The sequence below is a fragment of the Prionailurus viverrinus genome, chromosome B1 (genome assembly GCF_022837055.1).
Source record: "Prionailurus viverrinus isolate Anna chromosome B1, UM_Priviv_1.0, whole genome shotgun sequence".
Lineage (NCBI taxonomy): Eukaryota > Metazoa > Chordata > Mammalia > Carnivora > Felidae > Prionailurus > Prionailurus viverrinus.
In genome coordinates, this window is record NC_062564.1 from 33,153,229 (window position 1) to 33,165,521 (window position 12,293).

At 46.7% G+C, this 12,293-nt stretch overlaps 1 protein-coding gene across 1 annotated transcript; it reads right to left on the reverse strand.

Moving 5' to 3' along the window:
- Positions 1-5,153: 5,153 nt before the first annotated feature.
- Positions 5,154-9,879, reverse strand: NEFM (neurofilament medium chain). Its single transcript, XM_047856662.1, has 3 exons — positions 8,800-9,879; positions 7,984-8,108; positions 5,154-6,684 (listed from the first exon to the last, which is right to left on the reverse strand). Exons 1-3 carry the CDS (start codon positions 9,877-9,879, stop codon positions 5,304-5,306), a joined length of 2,586 nt encoding a protein of 861 aa, XP_047712618.1. The 3' UTR covers positions 5,154-5,303.
- Between the last annotated feature and the right edge of the window lie 2,414 nt (positions 9,880-12,293).

Genomic DNA, 12,293 nt, shown 5'->3' on the forward strand with positions numbered 1-12,293 from the left:
TAACTAGACTTAAGGGGTATTACCTAAAATTAATAACATGTTGAAGATATAATGTGATAATTTTTCAAAATACCTCAAATGAGGGGCGCCTGGGTGGCTCAGTCGGTTAAGCGGCCGACTTCGGCTCAGGTCATGATCTCGCGGTCCGTGAGTTCGAGCCCCGCGTCGGGCTCTGTGCTGACAGCTCAGAGCCTGGAGCCTGCTTCCGATTCTGTGTCTCCCTCTCTCTCTGCCCCTCCCCCCACTCGCACTCCCTCTCGCTCTCTCTCTCAAAAATAAATAAACTTAAAAAAAAAGAAGTAGAAGAGAATTCAGAGAGCCTGGCATTAGGGAGCTGAGCACAATCAATGTGGATTTGGGGATTTAAAGTTGTCTTCATAGGTCTAGCACAAAGCTGTTTCTCTAATTCTCAATATTATTTTAAATAGTTTGCATCAAGAAACTTTTAAGACCCGTGACTATACAGGTGGATTATTGGATATCTAAGCAGCGTCTACAGTTTATTTCAGTGAAAAATGCAGTTATTTTCCACCCAAATTCTCTATCTGGATAATGAATATATTACAATGTATTATACACTGTATTATAAGTATACACTGAATTATCAGTATACACTGATGAAGAAATATATGTGCCTATGCACACATGGATGTTTATATTTTCTATGTATTCTGGTAAACTCATTATAATTGCAATCTGCATTGAAATCATATATAAGGATGTGAATGTTCCAATCAATTTCTTATGACCACATTAAATACATTGTGTACCTATAGCTTTGATCCAACTTTAAATATATTCAGCAATGATTTTGGTCAGCTACTATGTACTTGTTAATAGTGCTGGGTACTTCTCCAGATATCATCTCATTTAGTTACATCAGCAGCCCTTTGAAGAATAGGTTCGGGCCCCTGGTTTACAGATAAATAAGTGGAAGCTGTCTTAGTCTGTTCTGGTCGTTATACCAAAATGCCAGACCAGGTAGCTTATAAGCAACAGAAATTTATTTTTCATACTTCTGGTGGCTGGGAAGTCCATGATCAAGGCGCCATGTTTCAGTGCCTGGTGAACACCTGCTTCCCAGTTCAAAGACGTCTCTCTTTTAATATCCTCATGTGGAAGAGGGGGGAAGGGAGCTCCTTGAGTTTTCTTTTATAGGGGCACGAATCCCATTCATGAGGGTCCCAACCTCAGAATCTAAGCACCTCCCAAACCCCCCACCTCCAATACCATCACATTGGGTGCAAGGACTTCACGTATGAATCTACAGGACACAGACCTTCAGTCTGTAGCAGAACCTTAGAGGGACGAAATACAATGGACTCAACACACACAATTTAGCTATCTACAGACCTGGGAGGTTAACTCCAATCCAGGGTTTTCCCCGAATCTCTGTACCTCTAAAGGTAGACGAGCCCTGGGCGTGGACACATTTTGTGCGGGGCCAAGAAAACAACTTCGTTAAAAATGGCTCCTGTTTCCCTTTGGGAAAATGACATAAACCAACAGGAAAAAATAACTGGCTCCGAACTGGAACAACCAACCTATTTGTTGTGGAAATGAATATCCCAATGTTTTAATACTGTCTCTGCACTGACTGGCAATAGAAGACAGTGTGCTAGAAATAACACTTTCCTTTTCCATTGAACATTAAAGTTGTCACGAGAAAAGTGTTTGCCACATTTTTGTGCACTGCAAGCTGTTGTGGGAGAAGGAATCACCGCTTATTTTGTATCCGGATGTTTTATTCTCCTCGTGATGCAAACAGTGACGCAGAGAAATGATAGTGCATCTTTTTTTTTTCTTTACTGTAAAGAGATCTGTAAGCGTATTAAATGAAAGATTCATGGCATAGATCTGTTTTCTTTCTTCCAAGCTGGAAAGCAAGAAGGGACCGCTCCAGAACGTCCTTATAAATTGAGTTGGCCACAATGGATGGATTTGAGGCACAGTGGACTGCAAGGGGTTAAGCTTAAGTGCTGTGGACCCGGAGTCTCTGGATTAAATCCCAGCTCTGTTATCTCCTAGTGTGTGACCCAGAGACAGTTAATTTTTTTTTTCTGTGCCTCAGTTTCCTATTGGAAAATTGAGGACTAATTAGCTTTGGTACTTCTTACTATACATATATTTAAAGTTTATTTGTTTTGAGTGAGTGGGGAAGGGGCATAGAGAGAGGGAGAGAAAGAATCCCAAGCAGGCTCCACGCTGTCAGCACAGAGCCCGAGGTGGGGTTCTAACCCACGAACTGAACCGTGAGGTCATGACCAGAGCCAAAATCAAGAGTTGGATGCTCAACTGACTGAGCCATCCAAGCACCCCCCCCCCCCCATTATTTTTAAAGAGGACAGAACAGTGGTCTGGAAAATGTGGATGTATTATTAAAATTCTTTTATTCTCAGGAAAGAAAATGAGATGGTTGAAAACAAAGTTGGAACGGAAGGGACGAGTCTCTAATGCTGGCCTTTGGGAGGGCTGCTGATTGGTCCTGTCATTTTATTTAAAAACATTTTTTTAGCATTTATTTATTTTTGACAGAATGAGACAGAGCATGAATGGGGGAGGGGCAGAGAGCGAGGGGGACCCAGAATCCGAAGCAGGCTCCAGGTTTCGAGCTGTCAGCACAGAGCCCGACGTGGGGCTCGAACTCACAAACCATGAGATCATGACCTGAGCCAAAGTCGAACGCTTAACCAACTGAGTCACCCAGGCGCCCTGGTCCTGTCATTTTAAAACAATATACACTACACATAGGGTTTTCTAAGCTGGGGTAGCCTCAGGGGCCAGTGCTGATAATGAGATGATTTTAGGTATAGACACACGAACACTTTTGTAGTAATGGCTATATATTTAGTAGGTGTTTTAAAAATTCAACTAACACATCACGTAGATCCAGTCTCTATTCCCACTTCATAGAAGAGCCCCCCGACTCTTCTCTGGGGGGAGGCTGCCGCAGCCTGAGTGTGAGTTTTGGTGGGTCTGTTGATCAAGATGCTTCTTGCTTTGCTGGCCAACGTGGGGGACAAATGCGCGCTGTGTTTCTAAACTTCCAATGAAGTGAGAACAAACTTTGGGGTTCAGTCAGCCCTGTGTCTGCACGATGGTTCCTGCTACCTCCTGTCCTGGGGCCGTCCTCGCTGGTCCTTTCCAACACCCAACCTCTTCCACGCATCCTTCCATCCTAGGAGCTGTCCTGAATTTTTCCAATATACTCTTTTTAAGTTTTGGTGATTATACTTGACAATTCTCTTTTACCTTGGATGTCATGGATTCCATTGCTCCAGAAAAAGTAGTGTTTTAACATGAACCTGGAGTTTTTATTTTCTTATTATTTAAAACAATTAAAGTTTATTTACTTTTGAGAGAGAGAGAGAGAGGAGAGAGAGAACGAGTGGGGGAGGGGCAGAGAGAGAGGGAGACGTACAATCCGAAGCAGGATCCAGGCTCTGAGCTGTCAGCGCAGAGCCTGATGTGGGGCTCGAACCCATGAACCGTGAGATCATGACCTGAGCTTAACTGACTGAGCCACCCAGGCGCCCCTAAAACAGGAGTTTTTAAGGAAAAATGTGACTACATTGTGCAAATGATATGCAGATATAGCAAAAATTGTAAGGATTGGCCCATGGCTAATGATTGGGAACCATTACTGCAAATATTGACATGAGCAGTGAGCTTCCTGGGTACATTTAGGTATTAAAATTAGGGTATCGGGGCACCTGGGTGGCGCAGTCGGTTAAGCGTCCGACTTCAGCCAGGTCACGATCTCATGGTCCGTGAGTTCGAGCCCCGCGTCGGGCTCTGGGCTGATGGCTCGGAGCCTGGAGCCTGTTTCCGATTCTGTGTCTCCCTCTCTCTCTGCCCCTTGCCCGTTCATGCTCTGTATCTCTCTGTCCCAAAAATAAATAAACGTTGAAAAAAAAATTTTAAATTAGGGTATCTTGAAAAGCCATTAAAAAGAGCATCAAGGATTGTATTACTGGGATGATCTGATTGATGACAAAATACGGACTTGGAACGAATGATATCTTAATAAATTACTAATAGTTTAAAAAGTCTGGAACAGATATATTTTGCACAGGGAGTTCTATTATTTCCTTGTTCACGATCTGGTCTTTTTTGTTGCTGTTGTTAAATTTAAAAACACTTTTTGCCTGCATCAGAGAAAAAAAAATTTTTTTCCCGAGTGGAACATCTTATTTACTTTTGATATTATTTTTCCCTAAATAAAACACAAAAGTGTAAGTCTCTGTCAACCAAATCAAGAATTAGTACTGCAGAAAAGGGGTGTGTGTGTGTGTGTGTGTGTGTGTGTGTGTGTGTTTATATGTGTGTGTATTTGCGTTTGAACCAGAACCATGCATCTGAGACCGGATATTTTTTGTTAGGTCTGTTAATGATCTCAGTGCTCTTCTGGATACATTGTTATAAATGCCACGAGTTTCTTTGTGTCCCAACTCCAAGAAACAAGTTATGACTCCATTATGGTCCCTCTCTCTTGGAGGTTCTCAGTTTTCGTTTGGGATCGAAACAGCTGGATACTGAAGACTTTTATCCCACCAATCTTGCTCTTTTATCTGATGCTTTAGTTTTCGTTTGAAAGACACACATTTAAAATTTTGAAAGGAAGATTGGGCTAAATATTTTGATGGCTGAAAACGTTTTTGGCGATTATGTTTTCCCAGTGATCACCCTCAGGGAAATAATGAGAAGAAATGCAGGTCACTTATAATCCCCCAAATACCCTACTGTAGGAAAAGAAAGGGTCAGGTGGTGGAGATTTCACTTCGAAATGACAGGACACCATGCAATCGACTATGTTTCCAATATGACCTTTATTGAGCAAGTACTGCTGTGACGTTTAACATCAATCAACGAAAGGTTGCAAACTGTGCATGTCAACGAGGTTCTCCCATGAACAAAAGTCCATTTTAAATGCACCAGTGAGGTAAACATAATTATTCATATATAGCTTTCTTAAGGCTAAGAGAGTTCTGTGTTTCATTTATTATTTTTGGCTCAGTTGGTTCTTTGCAGAATACATCTCAAAACATCCCCCCCCCCGAGTGCCCCCCTTCCAACAGCTTAGGAAATTGGCCAATTCCCCAGGAACGTACAATGTCATGCATTTGAATCACCCAAAGACTGAGGAGGGAGCACCCTGAGCTTGCATGCAGTTCCCTCGTATTGCACAAAGTAAAATTCAATGTCTGGAGCCCCCATGGGAGAACCCGTTCTGTTTTGAAGCTGTCAATCACATGCATATTAAAATTGTCATATGGCTTAACCTTTTGCAATGGACTCAAATCCTAGTCACTCTGGGTGACTTCCTTTACTATGGCGTGTGAAGTGACCTTCTCTACCTTTTTGGTAGACACTAGCTTCTCCTCAAAGGTCTCTTCATGCTCTTCGACCTTTTGAGTGACGGTTACAGATTTAGTGATGTATTTGGTAGCACCATCGCCCCCCTCACTGGTGATTTTTTCTATCTTTTTGGTCACCACCACTTTCTCCTCACTTCGGTCTGCCCCCTTCTTTTCCTCCGCTGGGCTCAAGTCTAGCCCATTGGTGACAACCCCTTTCTCCTCTTCTCCCCCACTGCCTTTCTCCTTAGTTTCCTGCTCTCCCTCCTTTCCTTCCACCTCCCCATTCACTGCTATGTCCTCCTTCCTGGATTCCTTGGGAGCCTTATCGCTGCCTTCCTCCTCACTCCCTCCCTCCTCTTCTGCCTTCTCCTTCTCTTTCTCCTTCTCCTTCTCCTGTGGCTGCGGCTTCTCCTCTTTGGCCTCTTTCTCCAAGCTCACCTTTACCGACTTGCTGACCTCCTCCACCATCTCCTCCTTGACCGGGGACTCCGCCTTCTTCTTCTCTGGCACGTCCTTTGGCTTCTCCTCCTTCTTCTCCACCTTCTCTTCCTTGGGAGATTCCTTTGCTGCTTCCTTCTTTTCTTCCTCTACTTTCTCCTCTTCCTTTTTCTGTTCGACTTTCTCAGCTCCAGCTTCCGCTTTCGGCTTCACCTCTTCCACTGGGGACTTTGGCACGGGAGACTTGGCTTTCTCTGGCTTCTCGGCCTTGGCTTCTGCTACCGGCTCCTCCTTGGGAGCCACTTCTTCACGCTTCTCTTCAGGTTTCTTTTCTTCCTTAGCTTCAGCTTCCTCCCCTTCACCTTCGGCCTCGGTCTCTCCTTCTTCTTCCTGTTCACCTTCCTCTTTTTCACTGGAACCCTCCTTCTCGGATCCTCCTTCTTCGGCTTGGTCTGATTTAGCGCCCTCCTCCTCCTCCTCTTCTTCCTCTTGGCCTTCCTCTTCCTCCTTTTCTCCTTCCTCCTCTTCTTTAAGTTCAGGCGCAGCCGCTTTCACTGGCGACTTTTTGGTAGCTACGACTTCTTCTTCAGCTTGTTCCTCTTCCTTTTCTACTGCCTCTTCTTCCTTCTCTTCTTTCATGGACACAGCCAATTCCTCTGTAATGGCTGTCAGGGCATCTTCCATTTCCGATTTCTCATCTTCCACTTTGGTTTCCTCTATGATCTCCTCCACAAACTTGTGTTGGACCTTTAACTTAGGAGCCTCTACCTTGGTTTTCTGAATCTTACTGGATATTGTGACTGAGGGTGGTCGGTGTGTATACAGCGGCCCAGTGATGCTTCCTGCAAATGTGCTAAATCTGGTCTCTTCACCCTCCAGGAGTTTTCTAAGGACCGAATCAGAAAAGACGAGACATAAGTAAAACCTCAGTGGGCCTTCTGAGTGTCATTATGTTATGGGTAATGCAGCAGATACCTTTCAATAAACAGAATCACGTACATAAGAGGTTCTGTCAAGCCAGTGTAACACCTGCTATCATTTCATATCATACCTGCCATCTGTGTCATATCCAGAGATTCTCATGGGCCATCAGCCAATCACCTGCTGCCGTAACTGACCACACCCAATAGTCCACTAACACACCCGGCCGCCAAATCTCAGCTCTGCCACAGTCTATTTGCTGCACCGTGAATATGCTGGAAAGCTCCCTCGTGGCCAAGAAGGCCTCAGTGACCTTCTTGAGCACTTGGACTTTCAGGATGTACACTAAATTTCTTTTAGCGAACATAATGTTCAACGTATCTATAAAACCTTTTAGTGTACGTCAGAATTTAGGCTACATATACATACGCTAATATGGGAATATCAAGTTATAAATTCGCCTGCAATTTTAATCATAAAGTGTCTATTTAACATAATCACTCAGCTTTCCTGAAAAGAGAGATAGCTCTGAATACCATTTATTCCTGTCATGTTGCGATGATGACCTTCTTGGTAGTAGAAAAAGTGTTTAGTCAAGGATTTTCTCCTATGAACTTAGTTAACCATAACGTGGCATCACATAGCAGACCTATAATCTCTTTTCTTTTCTCTTTGTCTGGTTGTATATCTAGGTCTGTACATGTAAATATAAATAAAATAGAATACATATATATATATATTCTCTCCTTCTTCCTCTCTATAATTCTATCTAATATATTCTATCTAATCTATATATATCCTTTCAATCTATAGCTGTTCTCAGCCAGATGATGGCAATAGTAAGCTGTAACAGAGAAACAGAGAAATTCAATGTCCTGATATTTGTCCTTGACATTATAAAGTCAAAAGCTGAAGCCACCATATGAAATACTAACATCCAAAATGCCATTCTTGTTTCAAACATTTGGAAAACAGTTTTCACGAAAATCAAATAAAAAAATTAAGCATCAGCACCGAATTAATCGGCGCTCTTCCTCATTTTATTTAAATACTTATTTCAACTAATGTTCATTCTTTTAAAGCTGTGTAAAAAGTGGTAAATTTCCAATTCCTTAGATTTTTTTTTTTTAAATTAATAAAGAAAACCAGGCACTGATTTACAATCGCCGAAACCTGCTTGCTTTAACTTAAGTGGCGGGGGTTCGGCCAAACAGCCTCCGCAGTGCGGTTAGTGTTTCCGCCCCATCCGTCGTGAGCACGGTACCTGTACGCAGCGATCTCGATATCCAAAGCCATCTTGACGTTGAGGAGGTCCTGATATTCACGCAAATGACGAGCCATTTCCCACTTTGTGCCCCGAAGCTCATTTTCCAACTGCTGGATGGTGTCCTGAAATAGACACAGCCAGAGATTCATTCCTCCAATAGCAACTTCTTTCGCACTGACCACCCCTCCCCCCACTTCCCTCCAGCTCCGTAAACCCTGTAGCTCTCAGCCCCTTAAAAGAAAAACAGCAACAACAAACCAACTAAGGAATTACCAAATAAATGAACAAACAAGATCAGTTAGGCAATAAGAGATTTCCTGGGCACATCATGCACCGAGACCGGTGGACCTAGAACTCGTCTCAGCAGGAAACAAACATGCTTGGGGGAAACCCCACGGCTGACTGAGCCCTTCTCATCTGAACCTTTTGGGCTGAAAGGCGATTTTAAGAGTTCTGATGGCGGCTGGGAAAGTTGCTGCACAAGCTGTCCTAAAGTTGCTGCTTTGTCAACTGCCCGCATGTGTATCTTCTACTTTAAAACTAGAGCTCGCGAAGGAAAAACGCGTTTAGAAAAAGGTCGGGGCTCTTAGGAGCTGGAGATGGTGGGTGGAAGAGGAGTGGAGAAGGGATGGGGAGGGGCGAGGACGCTTTGCGGATCTAACTTGGGTCTGCGTCGCGCGCGCGCACTGGCCAGCGGCCGCCAGGGAGCGCGGCGGGGAGCGCGGCGGAGAGCGCGCCGGGTCGCGTGCCTGAGTGTCGGGGGCGCGCGGCGCTGGCGCTGGCGCAGGCTGGCCGCGCAGCCGCGTTTCCTACCTGGTAGCTGCTGAGGTCGTGGTTATGGCGCTCCTCGATGTCGCTGAGCTGCCGCTCCAGGGACTCCTTGGTGCCGCGCACTGACTCGAGCTCGATACTCTTGGACTGCAGCTGGCGCCGGTACTCGGCGATCTCTTCCTTGGCGGAGCGGATGGCCTCCTTGTTTTGCTCGGCCGCCTCGGTGAGCTTGGCGTAGCGGCACTTAAACCACTCTTCGGCCTGGTGCATGTTCTGGTCGGAGTGGCATTCGAGCTGCGAGCGGATCTCCTTCAGCGCCGACGAGATGTCTGTCTTCAGGTAGTCTTTGCGCTCCACCGTGATGTGCGACGCCTGGATCTGGGCCAACAGGTCGGCCACCTCCTCCTCGTGATTGCTCCGCAGGAAGGCCACCTCATCCTGCAGCGACTGCACCTTCTTGTCCAGCTCCACCTTGACCAGCGACGCCTCCTCGATGTCTTTGCGCAGCGCGCGGATGGCCGCCTCGGTGTCGTCGCGCAGCCGTGCCTCTTCTTCGAAGCGCTCCTTGAGCCGGTGGATGTCTTCCTCCAGGTGATCCGAGTCCAGCTGTACCTGAGCCTTCTCGTGATTCACCAGCTCGAGGGTGGCGCGCAGCTCGCGGATCTCCTGGTCGTACGCGTCGCCCAGCTGGGCGTGCGAGGCCTGCTTCTGCCGCAGCGCCTGGATCTCCGCCTCGATCTCCTTGTTCTGCTGCTCCAGGTAGTGCACCTTCTCGATGTAGCCGGCGAAGCGGTCGTTCAGCCCCTGGAGCTGCTCCTTCTCGTTGGAACGGGACAGCTTGTAGTCGCCGCCTGGCCCGGAGCCGCCGTTGAGCAGCGACGAGGACTGGCTGAAGTCGAGGCTGCTCTCGGCCGAGCTGAGCATAGCCGAGCTGTAGGCGAGGCGCGGGCCAAGCGCGCTGCGCTTGTAGGAGGAGGACACGGTGCTGGGCGAGCCGCGGGACCACGACTGCGAGCGGAAGCCGCTGGACGGGGAGCCACTGACGCGGCTGAAGCTCGAGCGGGTCTCGGTGACCCGCCGGTAGGCGGACGGGTTGCCCAGCGAGTCCAGTGTGTAGCTCATCTTGGAGGCCTCGGGGCGTGTGGCTGTCACAGCGTTCTGCTGGTCTCGCCGCAGCCCATTTATAGCCGCGGCGGCTGGTCCCGGGCCAGGGCCCCGCCCCGTGGAGGCGGCGGCCGAGGAGGCGGGGACTGCGGGCACCGGGCCGGGGGAGACGAGGGGGGTAAAGACAGCCTAGCGGTGATTCAGCGCCCGCTCCACGTGGGCCCACGCCGCATCGGACCCCGGACTTTGCTGCCCCGTCCGCGGCCCCTCCCCCAACTCTCCTAGGTCCCAGACCACTTGTCGCCCTTCAGGCCCCCTTTTTTCCGTTTCTCTTAGCCTTCGGATTGCATTTTACACCCTCGGTGCGAGTATTCACCCAACGCCCTTTCTTTGTCTAGTCACTCTTCGCCATTCGGACAGCTCTTCTCCCGACCCCCTGGCCACCTTGTTCTTTCCTCATACCCACGGCTTTCTCTTCTTTGGCCCTTTCTCCATTACTTTTTTCTTTCCCCGTCTTCTGTGATGAATCGCTTCCCCTTCTTTTGGGCATCTCTTCGCTTTCCCACTTTAAGCCTTCTTAAGTCCCATTCACTCTGCCCTTCTCTCCAAGCCCTTTCCTCCTGGACCTTTTTCTTCCCATCCTTTTCTTCTCCCCTTCTCTTTCCTCCCCTCCCCCTGCATTCTTCCCCTCCCCCAGCCTCATTTCCCCTCGCCTCCCTCCCCTTCCCCCACTCCTCCTTTTAAAGCAGCCCGAGATGAGCGCAGGCCCCGAGTTGGGCCTAGAAGAAAAAAACAAAAAGACTTTGAAGAACAGTCGGCCTGAAGGCTTCGGGAAGGGGACAAAGAGGATGGGCCTGGGTAGTTATTTGTATTAAAGGTGGGATATGGCGCTACATCCCGCTTAACGTTTGGGGGACGTCCGCAGCTTCCGCGGGGGCAGAAGGTAAGGCGCTTGTGCTCGCTATGGCGCCGGCAGCACCAAGGACAGCGCCCAGGCCGGCGAGCCGGGAGACTCCGCTGCCCGGGGGGGGGCTTATCGCCCAGCGTTGCCTGTCGGGTTGGCGGGGGTTTGTTTCCCCCTCTTATCCCAGAGTAAATACAATTAAAGCCTGTTTGTAGTGAGTGACTCTGTTTGCAGGGGCCAAGCTGGAATTGAACACTAAGATTTCTCTGCAATGCAGAGTTGGCACAATGAACCGATTGCAGATTTTGAAAACAACTAAAATTCATTAAAGTCAGGTAACAGAAATAATATACATGTAGCCCCGTTTGGGTTTTCTAACATAGGATAGGTGCAAGAAATCAAGAGAAGCAGGGACTGAAATTTGAAGGTCAAATATTCTTTGGAAAGGGGAATTTGAAATCTGCTGAGGTGAAAAGTCCAGGGGAATATAGTTTGTGATAAGTTTGAACACAGACAATTGCTGCGTCATCATTCTGTTCAGTACTCCCTGTGTGTAACTGCGGTGACTGAAAAGCACCTGGATTAATTTCAAATTAATTTAAAAGTTGCCAAACAGATTCACCACAACCTTGAATAAAACCAGATGTTTTCCCCTCCATATAAAATGTAATATATTTCCCCATTTAGATATGGATTGACTTGACTTGGAATAGATTTTACATATCTTTAAACATGTTTCTTTAAGCAAAGAATATAGATAGACTTCTTGCTGTCTGGGGTGCTGCTACCTGGTAAAATGCCCCCTTATTTTGCCTAGTGCTTTGGGGTAATTCAGGGTAAAAAAGTTCCAAATCCTGCAAGACAAAGTGAAGAGAAGAATGTAAGAGTAATGACTGAGTTTGCTGGGGCCATGGGCACAAGTGATTGCATGTGAAATGCTATGGCTGCGCAGAAATCACTGCTTGTGAAAAGCAGGCACCCCAGAATTAAACATTTTCCTTTCACAGCGTGCTTTCTCTAGGTCTTCTTTTCTTAAATGACGTGGTCACGCCAATCAGTGAGTTTCTAGAGGTTTTTATTTTTATTTTTTATTTTTATGAGCTCTCTTGGCCCATTTGTATTTTAAAATAGAAGGGGTTAATTTAGGGAGTTACTTTTAGCTCATTAATGGAAAACTGCAGCATTGCAGGCTGGTGGGGGAAGGATGTTCTAGTTTGCTGAGTGACAGGTTATCTTTCAGTCCAGGAGAGCCCCAAGTCTCAAGCTACTGGGAAAGACAGATGACAGAGTGAGGGGACTGACTTGTGAATACTGGAAAAAAAAAAGGGAGGAATTTTCTAGTTTCCGATGGATAAATAAAGGAAAAGAGAAAGAAAATTCTCTGCCCTTCTGTAAAGTACTGCCAATCTCTAGGTTAGAAAGATGACATCAGATAAGGCCAGATGCTAATTATGCAATAATTATGCCTTAGTTACTTCTCACTTTCTGCTTTTATTAAAAAATATAAAAACCCTTGGGAGTTTCATGT

Excerpts from the sequence above, each read along its gene's own strand:
- NEFM (XM_047856662.1), bottom strand. The coding sequence starts at position 9,879 with ATGAGCTACACACTGGACTCGCTGGGCAACCCGTCCGCCTACCGGCGG. Across the intron at positions 8,109-8,799 it reads ACGACCTCAGCAGCTACCAG|GACACCATCCAGCAGTTGGA; the intron begins GTAGGAAACGCG and ends TGTCTATTTCAG. Across the intron at positions 6,685-7,983 it reads ATCGAGATCGCTGCGTACAG|AAAACTCCTGGAGGGTGAAG; the intron begins GTACCGTGCTCA and ends TTCGGTCCTTAG.